The sequence below is a fragment of the Pyrgilauda ruficollis genome, unplaced genomic scaffold (assembly GCF_017590135.1).
Source record: "Pyrgilauda ruficollis isolate IOZ18807 unplaced genomic scaffold, ASM1759013v1 scaffold168, whole genome shotgun sequence".
NCBI classification, from domain to species: Eukaryota; Metazoa; Chordata; class Aves; order Passeriformes; family Passeridae; genus Pyrgilauda; species Pyrgilauda ruficollis.
This window is the reverse complement of record NW_024515653.1, coordinates 701,074-726,283: the sequence shown is the minus strand read 5'-3', so window position 1 is coordinate 726,283 and position 25,210 is coordinate 701,074. Positions and strand designations below refer to the sequence as shown.

At 50.1% G+C, this 25,210-nt stretch overlaps 1 protein-coding gene across 1 annotated transcript in view; it reads right to left on the bottom strand.

Moving 5' to 3' along the window:
- Window positions 1–21,570, bottom strand: part of CAMKK1 (calcium/calmodulin dependent protein kinase kinase 1) — a 52,152-nt gene extending 30,582 nt beyond the window's left edge. The window contains exons 1-7 of the mRNA XM_041463602.1: window positions 21,055–21,570; window positions 12,375–12,422; window positions 10,750–10,803; window positions 3,626–3,677; window positions 3,002–3,135; window positions 2,370–2,406; window positions 159–180 (exon numbers count right to left, since the gene is read on the bottom strand). Coding sequence (XP_041319536.1) covers window positions 159–180; window positions 2,370–2,406; window positions 3,002–3,135; window positions 3,626–3,677; window positions 10,750–10,803; window positions 12,375–12,422; window positions 21,055–21,495 — 788 coding nt within the window. The 5' untranslated portion in view covers window positions 21,496–21,570. The remainder of the gene's footprint in view (window positions 1–158; window positions 181–2,369; window positions 2,407–3,001; window positions 3,136–3,625; window positions 3,678–10,749; window positions 10,804–12,374; window positions 12,423–21,054) is intronic.
- Between the last annotated feature and the right edge of the window lie 3,640 nt (window positions 21,571–25,210).

Sequence of the window (25,210 nt, the reverse complement as noted above, 5' to 3'; positions counted from 1 at the left end):
CACCACATCATTCCAGGCTGTAGCAGTGCAAAGCTGGGGTCTTCCTGCCCTGCAGACAGGGTGTGCCCCACTGGACATATCAAACCTCCTCTTCACATGGGAACCTGATGATGAACACCAAAATTTTCAACAGAAGGGGTTCCAGGAGGGCTACTTACCCTTTCCTCATGAGGTCAAACACTGCAAGAAAAGGAAATAAACCATGAATGAATGAGAAGAGCAGCCTGGGCTTATTTGTTATTCATCACCTACAAAAACACATCCATTCCCATACCTGCAAATCAATTTATCTCCACTCATTTCTCTTCCCTCACCCAAGACAAGGACACCAGGGGATGCAAAATGAAAATATTCATCTCTTCAGCACAGACAAATATCCCCCCTCCTGGCAGCCCTGTACAGGGACACAGTGGGTGCTAATTTATCACCCACGGTGCTGCTGCTCTGGGTGTCAGCCCTGTTTGATTTGAGGCCTGTTGTATCTCCAAGGGAGGGTGTTTGGTGTGGTATTTCCACTAAATTGCTGATAGCAAAGGAGATGCTGTAAGAACATGCTGCTCCATTTCTGCTGTGTCAATCAGCAGCACAGCTACAGCTTTGTCAGAGCCAAACACTCCCTGGCCGGAGCCACTGAGGAGGATTTGCTGCTGTGAGTTGAGGTTTGCAGAGCACATGAGTTTGTGTGTCTGATTAGGAGGTTGGGGAAAAGTGTTTTGCTGATCCTGCTCTGCAAACAGGAGAGGGATCTGCTTTTACCTAGAGTAGGAGAGCTCTTTCCCCATGAATTACATGGGGATTTCTTGCACCTCCCAAAAAATCTGAGCAGATCCCCTCCCCAAAGAACTGAGTACAAACACAACAGGACAGCCTGAATTGGCTCATCTTGCCCTCCAGAAGCTGCAGCTTGTGGAAGCATTTAATAATGCAACCTCTGAACCTTTGCAGGTGGCTCAGTGCCTGCTGACATCCCATCCCAGTGACACAGCCAAGGGCTCACAGCAGTGCCTGATCCCAGCAGCCACAGGCAAGGAGCAAACACCTCTTCCTCTAGATCTGCTCTGCAGTGGGGGGCATTTTTGGAAGGAGAAAGGTGCAGGTATCATCAGCTGGGGCAGCAGCAGGAGGGAGCAAACCCACTTGCAGGAGGTTCAGCCCTGAGCAGTGCTACTCCTCCTGCCAAGGGAACTGCAGAGGCAGGAGCTTGATGTGCCTGAACTTGAGGGGATCCTGGGCAGAGGAGAGGGGTGATGGAACATGGACAACAGGGACACGGCCACTGCTCATCACTCAGGGACCAGCACAACCTCCCATAGGACAGGAGAGCTGTCCTGCTGCTGTTGCTGCTGTTTCTGGGATGGCTCTCTCACTCCACAGATAGAGCTTGGTTGAGGTTTGGGAATATTTTTCCCCTCTGCAGCTTTCTACCTCATCTCTCCCCTTTCCTCCATTCCCAGGAGTTCAGTCCTTCAAACAACAGCCTCAATCACCCTCTCCACCACGAGTGCTGTCACTTTGAGATGCTGCCAGATGCCACCGGGGCTTCAGCCCAAAGGGAAAAGTGGCCTTTCAAAGGCAAATTGCTTCATTTGCTGGGCAGAGTCCTCCTCCAGGCAGCTTCAGAAGTGTTCCATAATTATTTCATGAGGAGCAGTCTTTGAACCTGCTTCATCAGGAAACAGTTTGGGGAAGCAGAGATGTAAGAGGGTCAGTCATCCCCTCCTCCAGCCTATCTCAGAGGGCACCTTGGGCCTCCCAGGCCTGCCCCTCAATGTTGTACCCAAATGGGGGTTAGGGATGGCTGGCACTTTCAGAGTTTGGAGAAGAGGAAGACAAAATGGGTGGAATTACCTCACCCTCTGCATAAACACCCAGTCAGGCATGGCTTCCCCACCAAAGGAGGGAGTGCTGCTCCCTTAGGAGGTCCTGAGGCTCACCAGGGTGGTCAGAGCCTCTGCAGGGGGCACAGGGAACACTCCCAGACAAGCCTAGAGTGACTCTGGAGTCACTACCTCTATCCACAGCCTGCAGGAGTTTCACAGCAGGAGGGCAAGGAAACCATCCTGCACCCTTCTCTTCCCTCCGGGCTCTGGGGCTGGAATCAGCTGGGACAGAGCAGCTGCCGGGTCTTTTCAGTGTCCCCACGGCAGAGAGATGTGCACAGCTCTACTGACACAAGGTTGCCTTACCCTACTGCACGGGGCCTTTCCATCCCAGCTGCATTTACAGGCGTTTTAACTTGGCAGAACAAAAAAAAGTCTGCAGAAGTTGGCACAAGTTTCCTCCCGTATTGACCCCGAGTCCTGGCACGTGTCACTTGCATCACCAGGCCCAAGCCCAGATGGTTCTGTTAGCTTATGAGACTCACATACCCATGTACAAGTTGTCCTCTGCAGGATCATCAAGGACCTGAGAGATCAGAGAGAAATAAGGGGAAAGAGGAAAAAAAAATTAAAAACAGCAGGAAAAAAGATTTTAAAGCAAGTAACACTCACAGTACACTGTGCTGAGCTGCAGAACACTTAGAACAATTTAGGTTAATATTTAGAGAGTCCTGCAGAGAATTTGGAGGGGTTTTGGAGGACAGATTTTCCTGTCTGCAGAACAATCTGGGCTTCTGCCTGTATTTGGAGAAACAGCCTACCAATAAAGGCACTGCTTGTCCTAAACTGACCTCAGTCAATAATGAAAATGGCACTGGAGCCTTGCACTTGTGCACCTTCCCAGGCTTGTCTGCACACAAGTTTCAGTGATCAAAGCTCACTGCTATTTCTACCAGCACAGTGAGCTGCCTTCTCCTGGGCACCAGCCCAGAGCTCAGGGTGAGAGTGCAGTTTGTCCTACACAGTCAGTAAGACTTTGCTTGGAATCACCAGCCTCAATTTCAGAACATCTATATTAAACCAATTCTGGCTGAAGTAGGAACAGTTGAAGAAAAAAATCCTCTTGTTGCAATACAAACCAGATTTGTTTCAGCATAACTTAGGGTGGAGAAGCAGCTCACCTCTATCAGCTTAACGATATTGATGTGGTCCAGCTTCTTTAGGATGGCTATTTCCTGATAGACTCTGTCCAGGGGTGCCATGGGCTTGGGCTGCTCTCCAGAGGATGCTTTTGACCCTCTGGGAGGAGGCCGACCTGCAAGTGGGACAGTACAGTGAGGAATTCCTCATTTGGCAGCAGCACCTGCACACAGGATGAGCAGCATGGCCCCTGTGCACACCCCTCCAGCTCTTCTGGAAGATCTCATCACCTTGTTCTCATCCCAAAGCTTTGCAGTCTCCCACCTGGAGCTGAGCTCTCCAAGTCCCACTGAGACCACCTGCACCCAGGGTAAGCAAAGGAGGGGAACACCCTGCCTAACTTCCAGTGCTTAATTAGGCTTCACAAGTGGTGAACATGGAAGAGTCATCACTTCAAAGAGACTCACAAAAATCAGAGCCAGGCATCTCATTACTGAGTGTGTTTGATTTCCCTGTGGCTGTATCTGCCCCGTCACCACCCCAATTTAACCAGCTCCATTTTGACTGGGCAGCTGTCACAGACAATGTCCTTGCAGACAATGTTTCTACAGAGAGATTTATTTGGCTGAGGACAACAGGCAGACCTCTAAATGCGAGATACCCACGTGGAAATCCATACTGCTTCAAGAGCTTCTTTTTGGAGAGGACTTTCATAGCCTGGAGGAAGGAAAAAAAGCAGTGTTAAACCTGAACAAGAGCCAAAGAGCTGATTGCTGTGGCCTGGAGTATGCTGGGCATCAGGGACTGGCTCAGGGCTGCCCCTCAGCCTAGAGAAGGGTCCTGCTCAGTGCTGGCCACACTAGACAGACACTGGCCCAGGCTTTCCTGAAAGCACTGCTAACCATTCCTTCCATTCATTTTTCCTCATGAAAAATTTTGATTTATTTTCAAATGGACAAAGAAATAGGAGCCCAATTTCTGCATTTGGGGCAGAAGCTTGGGGGAGGAGGTGGCTTCCTCTGGCTGTCCCACTGTTTTGGATGATGTTAAAACCAAGCTCCAGCTCAGAACCACTTCAAGGCTGCTTCATCTTATGTTTGGTCTTGTCAGGGGGTATGAGAAGGAAACTGAACCCAGGCAGCTGAGGCCTGGGAAGGGGTCAGGGCAATTCCTCCTGACATCCAGCTGGCATTAGCATAGTGGCAAAAGGCAATCTGAATTTAATAACCAGTCTTTGAGCCTCCATCTGCTCTGTGCATTAATAATCTTTTGGAGGGCCACTCAAATGCCCCAAGTGGCCCAGCAGATGAATATTTAATGAGAAACCAGCTCATGGTACAATTTCCTTGGGAAAACAGTCTGTGCTTCCAGGAGCTGGGATGGTCACTCCCTCCCTCCCCTAGCCTAAGGGGTTACTCCTATTAATATAGCATCCAGTATGTAATTCACACTGGAGTGACCCCTACACCATCTAACTAACCAAGGAATCCTGCAGGACACAGTCAAACTCCCAGGAATTTTGCATCAGTACTACAGAGGCAGGGTCTCTGCCCACTACCTGTTTTTAACACACATACCAGAACAGGTCACCAAACCCATTCCAGTGAGCTCCTTCCCAAGCTGTTGTTGCTGGCAGTGATGGCACCACATGTCCAAACATCCCCACCTCCCATCAGTGCTCCCAGGTTCATGGCTTGCTGAAAGGATTGTTATTTTTGGTACTGATCCAGTGAAATCCTCTGGATTTGCACCCGTGTAATTGAGAAGAGACACTGTGCAGTGTTTCAATGCTGCCTGACAGCTCAAACCAACTGTTAGAAATGATGGTGTTGAGAGACAGACTCAGAAGTGCTTATCTTTGACTTAGCACAGCTCTGTGTCCAATACAGGCAGCCAAATGACTCATGGTCTGTTGGAAGAGGATCCAAGATGTGCACAACCACCTCCAAATACGGCCAGGACCAAGCCTGGAGGACTTCCTACGCTTCCCATTTTATCTCTCCATAATGAAAATTTATGAGAAAAATCAAAGGAATTGGTACATCCATTTCTCTTTCAAGCACTGCCAACCCAGGAGGAGAACTCTCCTCTTGCTCCAATCCCATCTTGAGTCCTTGCTGCCTTCTGGCAAGGAGCTTCAGAAAAAATAGACAAAATAGAAGATGCATTTGCTGCTGAAAGCTCCTGAGTTTGGAAGCTTGGGGGCCTCAGCCTAAGGAACTGAACCATCACCACCAGCCATGCCCACATCAGGATAATCATTCCTAGGGGAAGCTGGAGGGAGCAGGAAGGCACAGAGAGGAGCAATAGCTAAGACAAGGCTTGCTTTTGGGGACAGAAATGGAAGGAACAGAAGCTACTGCTGTCACCCAAACTCCTTGAAGGACACTTGAGGGGCAGTAGGGGGTCACTGCATCATAGGAGAGTTGACTGCAGAGCACCACTACTGCTGGAAAGAACTACCAGGAGATGCTTATACCAGTTTTGGAGCAGCAGTATCTGCTACTGCACAGGCAGGGCTGGGTCAGAGGAGAGGACCTGTCCCACTGCACTGACAAACTCAAACAGGGACAAACAGCAAAGTTCATCATGCAACAAGCCAGAGCCACTTAATTATCACAAGAGCAGAGAGTAGGGCACGTGGCTGTGAAGCTTCACTTTAATTACAGTGAGCTGGCAGGACCAGGCTTCCTCCTGAAGTGGCTGCTGTACTGGGAGCATCTCAGGGATGCTTCAGCAAACCTCTCCTTCCGGGCTCCGAGCACGACAGAGCCCAAGACATTTGTACTCACAGGCAGAGCTAATTACCCAGATAATGCCTTTCTGATAAAGAACCAGCTCAGAGCCAAGCCGAGGGATTTTCCCTTTGCACAGGCAAGTGTCGCTTCAGTATTCTCAGGAAAAGAGGGAGCCTGGAGATTTCCTCCATACATCCTCCTCCCGACTGCTCCCGCGTGGACACGGGTCTTGACATCTCCCTTTGACAAACAGCAGGAACTGTGTGCTTTTCTCTGATGTATGTTTATTATCTCAGTTTACTGCTCTCTTCCTATCAACCCTACAGCTGGAAGCCACAGGGAAGCTGCCTAAGGGAAAGGAGATCCCAGGCTTATGGAGAGGAGGAATGCCTGTGACACAGCAGCTTTCACAGCAGCAGGACCACAAGCTGTGGGTAATGACAAGGGCAAAGAGGCCATTGGTTTTGGGAGGGAAGGGTGACAAAATGACTGAGCCAAGTGAACTTATCACCTGTCCTTGGTGATGCTCTCACAGTGCTCAGAATGTCATTTTATTTGCTAAGGGAGAGACTTGTGCTGCAAGGGCAGAAGCCTGTGCACAATCCCATCCTACAGCTCCCAGGGGAGTGGGATGCTGCTCAAAGGTCCCTACCAACCACCTAAATCCTCTTCTAGTGCAGGAGGGCACTCTGTGGGAATGCTGAACAGACCAGAGAGTGTTTCCAGTCCTTCTTCACCTGTCCTGCCTAACAACAACATCCCTCAGACAAAGCAGCTGAGAGGGAAGCTCTGCTGGCAGAGAGGAGTGTTATGAACTGAAAGAAAATCCTAAACCAGACAGGCTCAGCTGCCATGGCCTTAAAATCCTGCTCCTGTGTTTGTCACCTTTTGTCCTCCCAGCAGAATTCCATCATCAGGCTGTGCCCCATCCACACTGTGCCACCACAGCAGGGATGCTGTCCTGGAGCTCGCCTGTCCCCAGCTGCCTCCCGAGGATCCTGCTGTCACCCCGGGTGACCCAGCCCCTCACAGCCCTCAGCTGAACAGCACCAGGTGTTAGATGAAGCCAGAGATCCCTTCCCTGCTCCCCACTGCTCTGGAGTGCAGCTGGCAGTGGTTCAGCAGCTGTTATGTGAGCCAGGGGATGGGAAATGCAGGAGCTGTGCCTTCCCTTTCCTCCTGGATGGCATCCAAAGCGGGTTCTCCGGGGCTGGAAAGTTCAAGGCTTGCTGCTGGCCACCTTCTCAGCAGCAGTCCTTTGTTCAGCCACTCCTTTCATGAACTTGGAAGGAATTTCTCCCCATCACTGAGACTTGGTAGGAAACAGCCCTCCGTGCAAAGATTGTTAGGTACAAACAGAGGCAGAGAGCACAATCACACAAATCTTGTTTCTTAGGAAACAAGATTAAAAAAGAAGGATGAAAAAAAGAAAAATCCACTGACAATCTAAATGCTGTTGCCTTATTCCAGCAGTAGCATAACAAATGCCCATCATAGCCACTTTTCTTTGCAAGCTGATTTAGAGATTGAAAATAGGAGGAAGACATGACCTGAGGCATCAAAGAATCAAATTCCATCAGCACAATGATTCCAATCTAGATCTCTGCTTGGACACATTTGCCTTTGCTTTTTATTTGCTGCTTTTTCACAGAACTTGGCCTTTGATTTTTCCCTTAGTCATCATCAAAGCATCTCCTTCAAACTGAGACACTGAAACCTTTCCAGTGTAAAGGGTTCCTTGGCAGAGCCCCACAGCTGTGACAGCTAAATGTGCCCCAGGAGCAGCAGGGTCCTCTGCTCTGGCAGCCAGCTCTGCTTTCCAGTGGGGTCTCCTCCCTGGAGGGAGCACTGGCTCACATACCTGGTGCAGAAATTCCAGTTTCCATGGCCTAACACATTCCCTGCATCCAGCCATGTGAGCCAGGACACTTCACAGCCCTCCCAGGCACTGTGGTGCTCACAGCAACCAAGGGCAAAGCTCTTAGAAGCACTCCCTCATCTTTAATGGAAGGTAAAAAACCCACAAAATAAACACAACCCATCTACATTTTTTCCCAAATGTGGTGGTTGAATTTTTTTCTTGAGAGTTTTTTCCTAATTCTAGGCCAGATCCAAAACTCATTAAAGCAGCAGAAATCTTTCCTTTGGCTTTGACAGGAGCTCTATTCAGTCCTTGCTCCCTATAAACTCTGCCTTTTTGAAGGGAGCTAGCAAAGGATCCCACACCTCAGCAAGCATCAGGAGCCACACTCTGAATTATACTCCTAAATAATTTTTTTTCTTATTTTTTAACAATTTTGGTCCTTGTTATTGCAGCACACTAGCTTAAAGACAATAAAGAAGGCAGCAACACCCTGGCCTCATGCTGAACCACTGCGAATGAAATTCAGTTACAGAAGCAGAATATCATAGAATGATTTGGGTTGGAAGGGACCTTACAGATCTCCAGTTCCATCTCCCTGCCATGGGCAAGGAGACCTTCCACTAGACCAGAAGCCCATCCAACCTGGCCTTACTCACTGCAGGCCAACCAAGGGCTGATTTCCTCCCATTGCTTCTTTCTGCTTTTCACCACTGAGCCAAAAACACTCTCCAGAGCTAAATCTGGGGGAAAACAAACACACAGAAAAGGCCATTCCCAACTATTACAATCTTAATAGCTTCTCTTAACTGCTGGTAGGAGTCTTTAGGTGCCCCCGGGGTGCACTGCTGAGGGACAGGGATGGGAAGGACAGGCAGGGCAGGATGGAAGCTGCCTCAGCTCTGGGAGAGCTCCAGGGTCAGGCACACCAGGCAGGTGGAGAGCTCAGCAACCATTAGCTAGTTATGCAATCAGCTGCTTCTCTGAAGCTTTGAAAAGTCTGCCAGCTCCTGAGCTGGCTTAATGTCCTGGAAAAGCAGAGGTGTCTCCACCACGGCTTGCCCTCCAGAAAACACAGGCACAGGGGGCTGGGAGGATGAGGTGCCAGGCATGTGGCTGCACTGGGCAAGGGGACAGCTCCCCCTGCCCTGCCAAGAGGGGACACAGAGTTCGGAGAGGCCCATCCCTCCACACACCTCTCCCCCTGCCCTGCCAAGAGGGGACACAGAGTTCGGAGAGGCCCATCCCTCTCCCCCCAGCATCACCTTCCGAGCCCAGGATGCAGCTCAGCCCCAGAAGGAGGATGAGGTGAAGCAAAGAGCACATCCCTGCAGGGCTGGCACTGAGGGGTCTTTGTGCCCTGCCTGCCCTCAGGTGAGGCTCACACAGCCCCAGGCACGGTGCCCCTCCCGGGCTGCAGCACCTTTAAAGTGTTTGCTTAGATTAGAAACCAAGATTAAGAGGGGATTAACTAACACACACCAGGCTAACCGGCACACAGGCTTTCACTTTTGGTTTTGATTTGACCAGCTAAATCTACATCCATGGGGTTAATCTGCATCCAAAGCAGGGACAGGAATGCAGCAGGCAGTGCTGTCCTAAACCCAGCTCTCCCCTGCTGAGCTGTAACATGCCATGCTCACCACTGAGCACCTCAATGGCATTTCCTGAACAAAAAGGCAGTGCCAAAATGTAAGGATTACAATTTTCAAAGGAAAAGTATTTGCAGCTGGAAATAACCATGATTTATGTATGTGATGCATTCCCACTCGGTGCTGCTGGTGCTGGCATGCCTGTGCTGGTGGGACAGATGGATCAGGGAAGCCAGAGCTGGCACCACCACCCTCTGCAGAACAAACCATCCTGCTGCAGGGCATGGCAGGGAGGATTTGGAGGGCAGCAGAGAAAAGGAGCCTCTGGAAAAAGCTCTGGTGCAGCTGTGAATCAGCTTGGAAAGGATGGGAGATGGAAAGAATTGTGGCTCCTTTCCTTGGCCAGCTCCAGGGCACCTTGTCCAGATTTTTGTCTCATCTCTTCCATCCTTCATTTCAAGACATTCCTGCTGCAGTTCCATGCCTGCTGCAAGGCCAGAAAGGCTAAGGAATACCCACAGGCACACAATTCCCACCTGACCACTTCAGCCTGGTGTGTCACTTGTAATAAAGAGTCAGGGAGGAAAAACTATCTGGGGAGCAGTGGGGAATGAGCATGCTTTATGTTCCACAGCACATCCTTATTCCCCTTTGTCCCAGGGCAGCACACCAGCCTGCCTGGCTGCTCTGAGGGACCCAATCTCATCCACATGCAGGAGCAGCAGCGGCACACTCTCACCAAATGCACTGTGGAGCAGCAGGGCTGTGTTGGGTTGAGGTTCAACAGCACTGCAAGCACACAGCTCAGCAGATTCCTGCCCTGGGATCCATCAGAAACTGCTGGAAGGTCTTTCCAGAAGCATCCAGGCACAGCCACACATAGCAAGGAAGTTTTCCTTCCCTCCAGCTCCCACTCTCAGCCTGAACAAAACAAGCCACAGGGCAAAAAGCTGTGGGCACAAGGCACAGGCCCAGGAACATGAGTACATCTGCAGGCAGATTTCACAGGAATTCCAGCTGGGATGGTTGGGATTCAGCTCCATCTGAAAGGGGAAGCCCAGAGCAGGAGCCTCCAGCATAAGCAGCCTTTTGGAATATGAAACTCTCCAACTCAGGCTTTGTTAAACCCCAGGATTTGCCTTCAGTCTTGCACCCTACACCTCGTGCCCTGGCAGTGGGCCTGGTTCAGTGTCCCCCAGGGGGGTGAGATGCAGGGAGCCTGGCACTGCCCAGCCACACCAACACTGCTCAGCCTTTTTCTGAGAAACGCCCCCATTTCCTTACAAAACACTCCTGCTCCTTCCAGGCCAGGCTTCCAATGCACAGCAGGTGCTGAATACCACCACCCACACGCCTCTAATTTCAGGTGACCTGCTTCACAGCTAGAAAATGCCAAGGCAGCTCAGCAGCATGTTCTGCAGCCTGCCTGTTACATAAGGCACCCAGCCGCTCCCTCCCGCGCTCCGTGCCCAGCGGGAGCTCAGCTCCTGCCAGCCACCCAAATCACAGGGGCACCTGCTGAAAGCAGCCAGGTAGAGAGCAGCCAGCTGCCAGGGGGGCAGCAGCAGCAGGGAGGAGCAGAGCAGAGGCACACTCACGTAGTACTTGTCATCGTTCTCGTTGTAGGCCAGCTTCACCACGCCGTAGGAGCCCTGAAAACAAACGGGAATTGCACGGTCAGTCCAGCAGCTCCACCTCATCCTCTTGCTGCTCGAGGCTGGTGGATCACAGATGGGAAAAAAACAACTCCCAAGGCCCCAGGCCATGCTGACCCCTGAGCAGTCCGCAGGTGGTGTGACCCTACAGCAGGGCTGAATGTTTTGGCAGCTCTGCTGGAGCCACTGGAGGATTATCCGTGTTTGGAGGAGTTGAGTGCTGGCCCACCACCCCTGCCCTGAGCCACAGCCACCACGTCTGTCTGAACTCACACAGGGGTGGGCAGCAGAGAGAAAAACTTTCTGGGTGCAAATTTGGAAATTGTGCATGAACAGCTTTCCTGTTCCACCAACCAAATGCTGCCCAGGCAGGGGCAGACCTGGACTGCTGCTGGACCCACAGCTCCAGGGACAGCCTGAAGCCAAGCTCCATCCAAACTGCTGTTTTATCAAAGTCCCAATAAACACTCATTTTATGCAAGAAAGACATGATCAGGTATTATCCCTGACATATGCCTATTGAATAAATGAGTGGGATGAACACCAGAGCCTTCAAAATATTTCTCTTGACTTCAGTGAGATTGAAATAAGGTTCTGGTCTCAGAGGAGACTCACAAGCCATCTGGCTGATCCAAAAGCACAGCAGACCCTCTACCAACCTCACAGTGCCCACCTGCTTGCTGTGACCCACAGGGAAGGAGGGAGGCAGGGACAAATCCACCTGAGAGAAGGTTTCACACTCTCCTTAAATCATACAGAAGTCCTAAGTGGGTCTGAAGCTGTGTGTGAGTTTGGGAGGGCACCTGCTGTGCAGTGGTACCTGCAGCCTTCCTCCCCCCTGCCAGCAGCCAAATGCACAGCCCATGGCACAGATGGTGGGGGTGCCATCCCACAGCCCGGGGCCTCTCATTTTGGAGGCATTTGGGCTAATTAAACTTGTGGTGAAGGTGTCTGCAGCCTCCTGTGGCTGCAGTGCTCCAGCTGCAGAGGCAGACACAGCTCCCAGACAGCCCCACTGCCTGTGGAGCCATCTGCAGTGGTGGCACATGGCCAGAGGGGCAGGTGTCTGAGCTGCTCACCAGCCCAGACCTCTAAATAACTTTATAGGAATCTCTTTTGAATCATTCTGCAGCTTTTAAACATGCACTAGAATTAAACAAACATTTCATGTGACGTAAAAACTTTAACTAGTCCTGATGGGGACCAAACACCTGCCCTGATCATCTTTTTTGAGTTTTTTTCCCTTGTTGTGCTGTATTAATGCATCAAAGGTTCTTAGTGTTACATTTGGCAAGCAAACACCCCTGAAAGGGAGCCAGCTTAACCACCTTCTGAGGGAGGAAAAATAAATCTGGATTTCAAAGGAAGTAACTCCACTGTGACCTTGAACAAAACTTGCTCAAACTAATATGGAAAAATCCTCTCAAAAATAATCAAAAAAGCCCCCAAATCAAACACAACTTGCAAGGAGCCTTGGCCACTGATGTCCCTTGGGCTGGCACAGCCTTTCCAGCCCTGTCAGATGTGTGACACAGGCTGGTGTGACCAAGATCAGCCCCAGTACTCACCTTGCCTATTTCACTCTGCAGCTTGTACTGGTTTAATTGCACACAGTCCTGCAGATCAAAAGGAGAACATAATTAGAGTATTGGTAAAGGAAATGACTGAGTTTGAATCAGGTTCAAGTAGTAGCAGAGTGCTAAATAATTAAAGACTTAATCTCACTTACACTGGTATATGTTACACTATAAGCACTGCTTTTTTTACTTTCTTTTTACTTTTTTTTTTTTTTTTGACAACCCAAGACAAAACAATTATGGGCTGACTCCTGATTCTGATTGTGCTGGTGTAAAACCACCCCAGTTTCCCAACACTGCCCCAGGTTCAGCCAGCAGCCCCGACCTGTTTACTTTAACTCTCTCTACTGGGCCGTGCTCAGTGCCAGGCAGGAAAATCCCTGTCCCAGCTTCCCTGGGCTTTCACAGCCTGGCAGCCCCAGCACCCACCCCAGGGTCACAGCATGAGCCTGTGCCCTCCCAGCATCAGCCTGGCAGACACAGAGACACCCTGGCAGTGCCTGCACCAGAGGAACCCTCACCTGCATCCTGGGCTGCTCCTCCAGGAGAGCACACAGAGCCCAGCCCCTCTGCTGTGCCACACAGACAACGGCACTGACATGGAATTTGCTGAAATAATCACCCCAGAGCAGCTCTGATCTCTGCTGGTGAGGAACCCAGCCCTGAAACCCCACGGGGTGAGGATGTGGAGATGGGTGCTGAGCTCCTCCAGACCAGGGGTGGCAAAGGGGGAGAACAAGGTGGAATTGAAGATCCATGCAGCCAGCTGGTGTGGAAGGCACCCTTCCCTTGGAGCTGCACACTTGCTGCAGAGCTGGTGCTGAAAGCACCCTTCCTTTGGAGCTGCACACTTGCTGCAGAGCTGGTGCTGAAAGCACCCTTCCCTTGGAGCTGCACACTTGCTGCAGAGCCGAGCTCTGGGCAGAGCTGGGAGCTCTTACTTTCTTTTTACTAGTGCTGGCACGTCTGCAGTGCTGGCACCAGGCACAGTGGCTGCAGTGGAGTTTGCCTTGTCCCCTCTGAACACAGCACTGAGCTGCACTGCAGGGCAGGGAAGAGCCCCCACCTTGGAGGGGTGAGGAAAAGTTTCCAACCCCAGACATGGTGTGGGCTGAGCCCCAGATGGGATGCACTTCCCAAGGCAGCATTTTTGAACATTTCTCCCCCAAAACTGCCAAGCACTAAAGCAGGCTGGAAATTCACAGCCAGCCTCTGCACTTCTTTGGGAACAAAGCTGAAATAAAACATGCAGACAGGTAGATTAGCCTTCCCATAAACCTCAAAACAGCCCTGCCATCTACAGAAGTAGCACCACCACATAAAAGCAGTGCCAGATGCCTTCAGACCATTTGTAAGAACAGGGGTGTGAGAGTCCCTGCCCCAGCAGCATTCCCACCAACAGCAACACTCCTCTGCCTCTCAGGACCACCACAGGAGTGGGAGATGATAATTTTGACTCTTCATCACCAACCAGAAAACATTCCTAATGCTCCTGACTCAAGAGATCATCACAACAAAAGAAATGGGGGACTGATAACTTTTTTTCCTCATGGCTTGTCAGGAATACAAGGAATGGTTTAAATCTTGATCTTGTTGCCAGGGAAAGAAGTTTTTTCCACCTCTCTGACAAGGAAGAGCAGCCATCTGTGAGTAATGGGGCCACAGGAGTGTATTAACTCTGCTGCTAGCAAAGCACACATCTTTCCAAAGGTAAAAACCAATCCATCAGAACTAGGAGCACCAAGAGAGAAGAAAGCATGACCCAGCAAAAGCCAAGATGCAAGGCATGAGGGGCCTGAAGGGATGTCCCTTCCCAACGGAGGGGGCAGCATGCAGGAACCCAGAGTATGGCCATGAGGAGGACAAATTCCCCTGCAAACTTGCCAGCAGATTCACTTCCCAGTGTGAGGCTGTGGTGATTTCACAAATTCAGCAGGAACACTTTTCTGATGGTGTCTCCTGTCCTGGTTTCTCTGTGCTCAGCTTTGTACCCCTGGCCTGGTCCTGTGAAAACTGCAGTGCTGCAGAGGGTGAAACATCCACTGGAGTAGCTGGGACAGGCAGGAAAAATGACCATTCCTCCAAGAAAGCCTCCAGTCACCTCACATCTCCTGCTCTCAAACCAGGTCTTGCTAGGAGGCCTCCTCCCTGAGCAGGGATCACTTGCAGGAGTAGATACAATACAGCCTTTCACACACAGCCATCAGCTCTTGGCTCTGCACTCAGCATCTTGTTTCAAGCCAAGGTGGCATCTCTAAAGCACCAACAGCTGCTTCTTCTTGCTCACAGACTGCCAAGGAAGCCATAGGGGCACATCTTTTCCCTCCCTCCAGAAGGAGCAGAGCCCTCTGTGTGGGATGCAGTCTGTACATCCATCCATCCATCATCCATCCCTACATCCATCCCTCCATCATCCATCCCTCCATCCATCCATTTTCCATCCATCCATCCATCATTTATCCATCCACCCATCCATCCATCCATCCATAATCCATCCATCCATCTATCCCTCCATCCCTCCATCCATCCAGGTAAACCTCCCCACAAAGCAGGAGCAGGGACTGTGCCTTATCCCTGTGTCCAAGCCACCAATCCCTTTGACTCTGACCTTCCACCAACCCTCCTACCTCTGGCCAGAAATCACCATTCTTATCCCCACCAGACTGATCACCTGAAGCACCCCCCTGGTGCTTCACTGCTGCTAGGTGGAGCTTGTGACACCAGAGCCCCCATTTTTGGGGACAGTTTTTTGAAAGGGGTGGATAAACACTGGGAAGGAACACCCAGAAAATTCCAAGGGAAAGGCAATGACCAGATGTGCAGCACAGCCCCTCAGAGCTCCCACTTACTGTCACCACCTGACCCCCACCCCCAGTGCTCTCCACTCAGGCAATTCCTCGTGGGAAGCACCATCCCTTTGACTTCTGCAGTGCTTCCAGCACTTGAGCTGAGCACAGCAAAAACCAGATTATAGGTGCTTTCTATGTTTTTTCCCTCTTGCTGAAAAGACCATAATTCACTGCTGAAGTGACTCCTGCCACGTGTTGCTGCATTCTGGAAGGGTTATTCTGTTATTTGGTTCTCCTGCAGGAAGTGGGATAATTGTCCTATTCCTTTATCAGAGAAAAACACCGATCTCTGGCCAAGTGTTTCTTTAAGATAACATTGTACAATTCCCTTGATTTCATCAGGCTGATGTATTTGCAACTGCTGATAAATACAAATAGAGCAGAACTTTAATGAGATCCTTTCGTGAAAAGCTGTCACCAAATTAGACTGAGCCAGTCCAAGTGTGCAATTATTTTCACCTTAAAAAAAAAAGATGCCCTCTGTGTTAACAAGTCCAAGGTATTAGTCAAGAGAGGAAGGGAGGGAAATCAATGCCACAGAAAACAAAAATTGGTCAAAATCATAAAGCACAGTCCAGGCCCAGTTCCAGAAATCCACTGTGGGCACCACTGGGTGACAGAAACCTTGAGAACCTGAGAATTGAGCTTTGCTGTCCCAGGAGAGGTGCATGGATGGGAAGGGAGAATCAGAGCTGATTTCCAAAATCAGACATTTCTGAGAACAGACAGCCTACATACATGTAATGGAGAATACATATATAATGGAGAATTTTGTCCCCTAAAGAAAGCCACATTCCCCAATCTGAAAGAATTTTCAGCAATTCAGAGATACTCTTTAAAGAGAGGCATGGAAGAAAAATGAAACACTGGTTTAAACTCATCCTGCCTAGAAGGGGAAGTGAAGGCAGTTCTGAAAACAGGCAAAAATGAAAATAAAAGCCAGAAACTGGGTATTAAGGGCAGCAATGAATTCAAATTAGAAAGTTGTTCAGGGACAGAGAAGGATAGACAGGAAGCCCAGACCTCATGGTGATCAGAAAATAAACAGATTTTGAAGCAACGGCCAAACAGAAGTGCAAAAAGAAAGCCCAGCCCTGCTGCACTGCCCTGGCCATGGCTGGCAGAGAGCTCAGCCCTGGGGCTCACCCCCTGAGGCCCCAGAGCTGGTGCAGGAGCCTGGGACTCGTAGGACCAAGGCAGACCCCAGCCCCTCCCAGCCCCCCTCCAGCTGCAGCTCTGGGCTTTGTCCTCCTCTCAAACCTTACCGCAGACAAGTTGGAAATGCAACTTTAAATAAAGGTTAATTAATCCAAGGAAAAGAAATTAGCCATGTGAGGGAGTCTTTGAAGAAATGTTTTCTGAGTATCTTTTCAAGAGCTCTGGTTTGAACACCACAGTAAGGCCTCTAGAAGAAATAAATTCCTCTGGGGGACTTGGGCTGCAAGGGGAAGCTCTCAGCCCATGCTGGGGAGGAGCTCAGCTCCTGCCTCTGCCCTGGCCCCACCTGAGTTCACCTTTGTGCACAGCAAGGAAATCACTTTGTGAAGAAAACCAGGCAGGTGCCAGGCCCTGGAGGAGTGTGAGACCTGGGTCAGCCGAGCACCAAGGCACTGCCTCTCAGCTCTTGGCACCAGCTGCTCCAAACCAGTTGGCCAAACAAGCAGGGAGCTACAAGAAAGAGGAGAAAAAATAAGGATAGAAAGGACAAAGAAGTGATTTATTTTCCAGGCCTCTGGAGAAAGCCATGCACAATCCAGCATAGGAAAATTCCCTTTGTCAGCTCGTTCTCCTCCCTGCATCTGCAGGCCAGGAGCATCTCCAGGGAGGAAGAAGGCACTGGCCTGACTCATCCTCTCCTCTCCTGCTGGAGCACACACAGCTGCAGCTGATTACCATGGCTGCAGGGACACCTGGAACAGTCTCCTACTGATCCCAGAGGGTGGAGAGAATGTAGACAGCAGGGCAGGAGGATATGGGATTCAAGGAGAGGAAAGGAACATGTGAAAGGGAAAGGAAATTCAACTGGAAGAGACTGGAGAAGAGACTGTATAAAGCAATTAAATGTGCTGGCAGGTCTGGGGAGAAAGGCTGAAAAAGACATATTTTATTCTTCTCCTAGCCACTCATCAAGTAAGATTTTCTTGGCTAACTAAAAAGTTGCTTTAAAACAGCAGGAAAAAAACCCCAACAAACCAAACCCACCAGCACTGCACTTTCAAATGCCTCATTCCACCACACAGCATCTCTCCCCTTTCACAGATCCAAAACCTGCTGTTATAGATGGGACAAGCTCTGTCAGGCACACAGGGACAAGATTTCAGAGAGTCTTTCCCTGGTGCATACAAACACCAGGGCATCATCTGGGCAGCAAAGCAGAAGCTGCTTTTAGCAGTCTCTGGACTTGCCTTGCTGCCAGCACCGAGCAGGAGCCAGGAATGTCACATCAACAGAGGCAAAGTGGGCCTAAACTCTGTGCCTGTGCCTCAGCTCTGCTTTATGCACCCTTAATAGCTTCAGCTTGCCAGGAATGTCACATCAACAGAGGCAAAGTGGGCCTAAACTCTGGGGCCTGTGCCTCAGCTCTGCTTTATGTACCCTTAATAGCTTCAGCTCAATCACTTCTGTGCCACAGCTAAAGGCAAAGCCTTTCCCTTGTCACAGCAAAGCACTGATAGGCAGCAAGGCAGCAGAAACCCCATCAGGCACTCCTGCCAGGGAAGGCAGCTCTGAGAGAACCTTCCAGGCCATAGGCCATAATCTAAGAAAGGAGGGGAGTAAACAGAGAGCTTTTAAAACTGCAGCTCAATTTTTGATAGAGAAATGACAGATCAGGTTAATTAAGAACACAGTAGCACTGTTGGGAGAGCAGAGCATGTTACTTCCTCACAGAGCTAGAACTGCAGACCCAGACTTGTCAGCAGTGGCTGCAGGACACCAGCAGCTGCCAACTCTGTCCAAGGGCAGTTGGATAATTGGTGTCTCTGGGAATAGTCTTTGTGCAAGACAACAAGCCCCAGCCCTGCCAGCCCAGGAGCTACCACCTGCCTAAACAGCAAATCCAAAAGCTGTGCTCAGAAGGCAGCTGTCTGTGGAATGGTCCCAGTGACAGGACAGCCCCAATTCACTGCCTGCTGCTGCCACTTGATAAATCCTCCCTCAGCTTCAGCTCTTGTACCTCTTGATCCCTGAGCAGAAGTTTTCCTCCCAGCCTGTGAACAAATATTAAACCAGCATGTAAAAGCTCAGCAGTATCTCTCTAAGAGAACACAACGTTCTTCCCTAATTCATCAGTGAAGGCAGAGCATTCAGCTCTGCTGTATCCCCACACTCTCTCTGCATAGCACATCTCTCCATTATTTCTCCAGATCAGTCCAGGATACAGCATCATTGACAGGCAGGCACTGAGCTGCCATCCTGCTGGAGAGGGAAGCAGACTCAGGGGAGATGGCTATCAGCACAACAGGAAATTGTGACATGCAGCTGTGCCACCCATCCCTGCTCCTGACAGACAGTGCCTGCACCTGGGTACTGATAAAGCCTGAGTGCTCCTGAACTTCAGCTTTGCACAGACTCTAACAGACCTGGGCAGTGGCCATGAGCTGGAGCAATGGGTGTTCTGCTCCTGAAAGGCACTGACTGAGGATGCCAGACACCCAAAGCAAGGGCAAAGAACCAACTCCCAAATGGTTTTCAGCAGGTGAGAGACACTGACTGGAATATGAATGTGCAGCTTGCCTAGAACAAGGAGCCATGTGCAGGCAGGTCAGGGCAGTGCTGGGCCTGGTGACCTGGTTTTTGTCAGTGACCCACCAGCCTTGCTGCTCACTGAGGGCCTGCATAACAGAGTGACAACCAGACACCCAGCAGCTGGGTGCTGCCAAGTGCACCATGATTGTATTTCCCATTACGGGCTGATTTCATCCCCAATAGGACTAAAAGCCTCAATATGAAGACCCTGGTGACTTTTAGAATCCCTGACAGAGCACAGAAGACGTGCTCTATGGTTCTGTCAGAGCTCCCTGCTGTGTCTCTCAGCTGCACAGCTGGGATCTGGACTGGCAGTGCCTACCAACGTCACCAACACAACAACCCCTCAACAGCCACCTGGCAGCAGTGGTGACACTGGGCACTGGAGCTGGGCTGTGTGCAGGCTGCACACTCACATGGCTGTCACACACTGCTCACCATTCAGTGCCCAGCCTCACAGTTTACCCTGTATCCAAGCAGGCATTTTCCCAGTCCTGTTCCTTATGGGGTACAGATGCTATCCCTATAAGGTGGGAAGGAGCAGCACAGCTCCTGAGGGTACCTCTGTGAGGGCAAGCACCCACCCCAGAATGTTCCCAGCTCACCCAGGCTCCCTTCCCACAGCCATTCCCCATTAATATGAATGATGGCTTCCAACAGGCTGCAGCACAGCAGTGCTCTCTCAGTGATATCCAAGTGACCATGGAAAAGGCAGCACTGTGTCAAGAGCTGCTGCAGGAGCAGGGGCACAGGGGCTCCACATCTGCATTTCAAACTAAGCACTGCCCACACCCAGGCAGCAGCCCCTGCTCCCCAGGATGCAGATGCTGTGGAAGAGGATGGAGTACTCTGAATTTGCTTGCAGATGGGAATGTGCCAGTCACACTTGACTGCAGTTATGTTGAAAGATTTCAGAAAAGCCTCACTCCTGGCACAGCCGCAGCGCTGCAGGATGGGAGAGCTGGCACGCAAGTCACGTCCTGCTTCCAAGAACTGGCTCCTTTCCCTCCCTGCCTCCCTTATTAAAGCATATGGCTGCTGTCAAAGAAGCTGCAGTCTCTGCAGTGCACCTTCTGTACGTCCTCTTGTCTGCAGGGGATGCACCACTCGTCCCACAGCTGATGTGGCTTGCACAATGCCCCAGAGGACAAAGGCTGATTTGGTGTGCACCACCATCCTCTCAGATGTGCAAAGGGAAAGCACCCACTTCTCAGAAGGGAAACACCAAGCCACACACATGTTTAGCTCCAGGTTCCTTGGACCCACACTGGCAGAAGTCTCAGCTCCAGTGGTTTGGGTCCTTGTGTTGCTGCAGGCATCTAGGTCATGACAAGTGGGCAGTGTGCTCTGAACACCCTCTGCTCCCTGCCCTCCCCACTGCAGCACATCCAGCACTGGGAATTGCAACCATCACCCACTTCCATCCAGACACTTGACCACTGACAGCATGTCAGGGCAGGTTTGGGATCAGGAGAGCAGCTGCAGAACAACCACAGCCACCCAGACACCCCTCTGAAGGAGAGCAAGGTCACAGCCTTCCCCTACCACTGCTGTTACAAATGCTTTAAAGAGAAAAGAAAACCCTGACAGGAGCCAGGCATTTAAGCTCTTTATAAAATTAAATTGTGCCTTCAATTATGGCAGAACACAATAGCAGATACATAATCTCCAGAAGTTTAAATCCACAAATACCATCAGCAAAGCTGCTGTGAGTGGTGAATTCCCAAAGGGCACCTCCAGCAGGGACACAAGAGAAAAGTCATTTGGCCACAGCCCTTTCTCTGAACAACCTGAAAGACTTCCTGCATGCCACCATGACACAGGGGTCATGGTCCCTTCGCAAGACTATCCCAGGCAGCTGAGGGCTAAAGGAGCCAAATGTCAGAGCCAGGGCTACACCCAGCAGAGCTCTCCAACTCCAAGCTAACACCATCCTTGGTTCCAGGGATTTTTCCCCCCCCTCAGAAACAACAGTGCTTTCAGATCTATACTCCAGAAGACTGAAGACTCCCATTAGCACCTGAGACAGACTTTCCTTACCTCAACAGCTCAGCTGTAGGGGAGAACATGCCTACCTCAGAGTCTGATATGGAGACCCGATTGGACTCTATCGTTGGTCTCCTGATTATGCGTGGGGATGGCCCTGTGGCATAAGGACCACAGCCTGGAGTGCTGCTAGAAGCCAAATAAGCTCCTGATGATCTTTCCTGAAGGGACAACTTCCTACTTGATAGACCAGGTCTGGTTAGATGTCTCTTGGGAGCATGCCTCAAGTGAGCATCTTCTGACTGTTGGGAAGGCAGAAATTCATTGATTCCCACGTCACTGCTGACTCCATTTCTTTGGATGTCCTTTATGTTATCAGAAAAGACTGTGTCATTTTCTTCAGGGTTGTCTTCCCCATTTTGGTCACTTCTGTCTGGGATAACAGACACATCTATGGCTGCCACCCTCTCCACCAGTTCAGTCTGTGTGTCCATGCCTCCATCCATGACATTTGCTGGAGAGTCCCCCATGGCTGCGGCCACCTCCTTTGCTCTCAAATGGTCACACAGAGAGCAGTGACGTTAGTGCTCAAAGGCTCCATGAAATACCTGAGAGGAATCACAAACAGAGGTAAACTGAATAAAAATGTTCACTCAACACAGACATAACCAGTCATTTCTGGCTTCTTCCAGCATGCAAGAAAGTGAAGGCAAAACACTGTCAGGCTGTAAACAAGGTACAAACACTCAGATTAAAAGGCAAACCCAGGCATTGAGCTAGACAGGAAAGAGATAAAAATGAGATTTTATCTGATGTGTAACAAGTGACACAGCTAAAGAGAACTTCTCCTTCTGTAGCCAGACCTACAGCCAACCAGAGCTTACAATACTGGGAGAAGCATCCCAACAGCTTAGGGCCAAGGGTCAAACTCTCAACCTCTTGAATTCTTATTTAGAGGATACAAGAGCTTCTGGCATGTACTGAAACCCAACAGGCATAACAACAACTCCACAGCCATTTAGGGCTCTCCAGGAGTATCTCTGCTGCCCTGTAGGGCCTTAGAGAGTGCCACAGAACAGCCAAGCCTGCTGACTTCCACACTGCCATTTGCAACATGGTCAGCAAAAGCAGAATTTAAAAGCAAATCCAGTTCCAGGGTCACCCCTGGCCCTACACAGTTGCAGTCTGTGTGCAAACACGTGTTAATCTTGCTGCCCACTGTATATAAAGGCTATAGTGATTTGCAAATCAACAATACTTAATGATTAAAGCGTGGTGGGAATCAGCTTTTCCTCAGGAAAAGACTTATAGAACACAAAAGTGCAATACAAAGCTAAAACTGCTGCATAAAATCGCTGTTTCCTGGATGCTAATTTCAGTCTCAATTTAAAACAGATTTCAGTCTTCCCAGCACAGTGCAGTGCAGGAAATGATCCTCTGCAGCACATGGCTGTCAACACTTAATCACCTCTGAAGATGCAGCACTGCATCATTTCATCCCTGTGCCCAGCTTCTGGGGACAGTGGAGGAGTACTTGACTTCACTCACAGCATCCTAGCCTGCAGCCAGTGAACTCCAGAGCAGGCTTAACCCTGAAATATTGCAAGCTGTGGTTCTCTGTATTCAAAGCAGGTTGTGCATAGATGCAAGCCAGGTGACACTTGCATCTCCACCTCATTTACATGAGGACAGGGTGGGGGTGAGCGAGTCCAAAGAGCCCCATCCAGCATCAGCCTGGGAACACACACAGCCCTTGCCAAGCTGGGCTCAAAGCTGCCCAGCAATGCTCACTTAAACACACTACAGTGAACTCTCTGCACAGGGATGACCTCCTGAGACCCCCATGGCAGCCAAGCTCAAGCAACCTTTTATATCAATGAGAAAATTAAGATCTTGATTAAGATCTTGACTGGAGGCTTCACCGTAGGTCATGTGCCAATCATAGGGAGACAAGCTGGGCACTCGGTGTCACAGAAGGGGAATATCCAAATCTAAAATATTCCTCTCCACATCCCACTGTTCACCTCCTTTCCCCCTCCTGTCTTTTCTGCAGGCTTGCCTGAAACTAATTGACAGAAGTGTCACTCATTCAAAACAGTAATGAAATGGTGAGATCAGCTTTAAAAGCTTCTATTAAAACTATATTTAAACACGTCAATCCCAAAGCACAAATCCCCTTTGGAGCCAGGCTGCAGGCACTGGGGGAGGCTCTCGGCAGTGAGGGAAGGGTTTGGGGTTCAGTCCAGCACACACATGGTCCCACAAACCCAGGGCAAGCAGCACGAGCCTCTCCTCTGCCAGACCTCCCTGCCCAGGCTGCAAGGCAGCAGTGACCCTGCAAAACCGATGTGTGGGAAGCCCACCAAGGATTTGCTGTCTGAAAAATGCTTTTATGAAGTCTGGAGAGCTTCTGAGCTAAACAAGGAGCTTCGGGCCAGGGCTACTGCCAGGCTGCAGTCACCCCAGCTCCTCTGCAGAGGCTTTCCCTGCACTGCAGAGCCTGGGAGCAGCACATTTCCCAGTGACACACGTGGGACATGCCTGCATGCCTGGCTCCAGGAGAAGGTCATCTCCTCAGCCCCAGGGAGGCACAGTCAGTCCCCAGCCCTGCCTGTGGATCAGGGCTTCCCAGGGCTGCTCTGCACCAGCCCCATCCCTGCTGTCATCAGCCCCTGCCAGGCTGGGCTGCAGCATCACAGAAATCATGCTGAATGAAGGCAAGGAGGGAGCAAAAATGCTTCCACCATTTAACCCAGCTTGCCCAAAGGAGAGGAGGAAAGCTCCAGGTCACCCTGTGCTGAAAGCTGTTTCTTCTGCCCATAGAGAAACAAACCCAAGGCCTTTCCTTGATGCAGCTTTAGCCCCTGGACAGTCACAGCTCACCTCACTCCCAGGCAGCACCAAGAGGAAAATGAATCTGCAACTGAAGCCTGCAGCTCCTACACCTTCTTCCCTCCTCCTGCCGCCAGGTTTTCCCCTCTGTGGGAGCAAGGGGAAGGAAGAATCTGCCCATGTTGCTGTGTGGATGGGTGTGAAAGCCCACAAACCACCCACCTGGACTGAACATTTGTGAGTCTCCTGCTGCTCAGCCAGCAGGAAAAAAGGCCAGGAGCACTGGGAAGAGCAGCCCAGCAAACAGTGATGCTTGTGTCAGTCACCTGAGCAGCTCCTCAGCACCCAGACCCAGGGTGTCTCCCTCAAAAGCTGAAGCAAAGTTGCTCAGTTCTAACCTACAGCACAGGCTGCAAAATAAATCCTCAGCTATCTGACAACTGAACTAGATAAACTGAGGATAAATCCCATAAATCAGTTCATCCCATCAAAACAAACAGACCCATACACTGCTGAAACAAATAACACAGTGCTGCTAAAAGCAGGCTAAAAAAATCCAGCAAGACTTTAAATAAAATAATTGTTCATCTGTAGAGCTGGGCTTTGTTTCAAATTCTGCTGTTTTGAAGGATTCCTTTTCACTGATAAATCCTCCAAAACTGTATTGGAAAGCAAAGATTTCTGAATAAGCAAATCAGTTATGTGCAGCCCAGCCTCACTATGCATAAACTCGATACAAAATGCAACTATTAATTTCTACAAGGCTAAATCAATGGTGGATTTGCAGTTTTTCAGGCTGTGGCACAACCATACCTTGCTGTGATGGGAAATGCCAGCAAAACAGAAATTCTACCACCACCATCTCCCAGCTCCTGCACAGCTTTGCTGTCCCTGCTGATCCCCCACAACACTGAACACCTGCTGTAGAGCAGAGGAAAACGCTGCAGACACGAACCAAAGCTGCAAACAAGCTTATATGAGCAAAATTAATTTACTTACAGATATCTTATTTACCATTTTTCCGTGTAGCTATTCCTCTGCTGCAGGCAGATTGCCACTTCTACCATGATTTTCACAATATATTTATCAAACGGCTGCATATGTTTCCCAGACTGGCACTGAGCAGAGAATGGTACAAAAAACCCCTCTGAAAGGAATATGATCCTGGAGAAAACCTCTCTGTATTTTATGTGGGAGTGGGAGATGAGCAGATGCAATTCATTTTACTGCTCAATAAAGTATTCCAAAGCATTGTTTGAAAAATAAATAAATGTAAATCTAGTTTACTGCCTGGTTCATCCTCTTGGCTAACTAGAAATGTTCCTGTCAGAAAGGACGGGGAGGCTAAAAGGCCCTAAGCCACAGCAAACCCAGCTTCATTTCCCAAATTTGCTACAGACTGTAGAAAAGTGA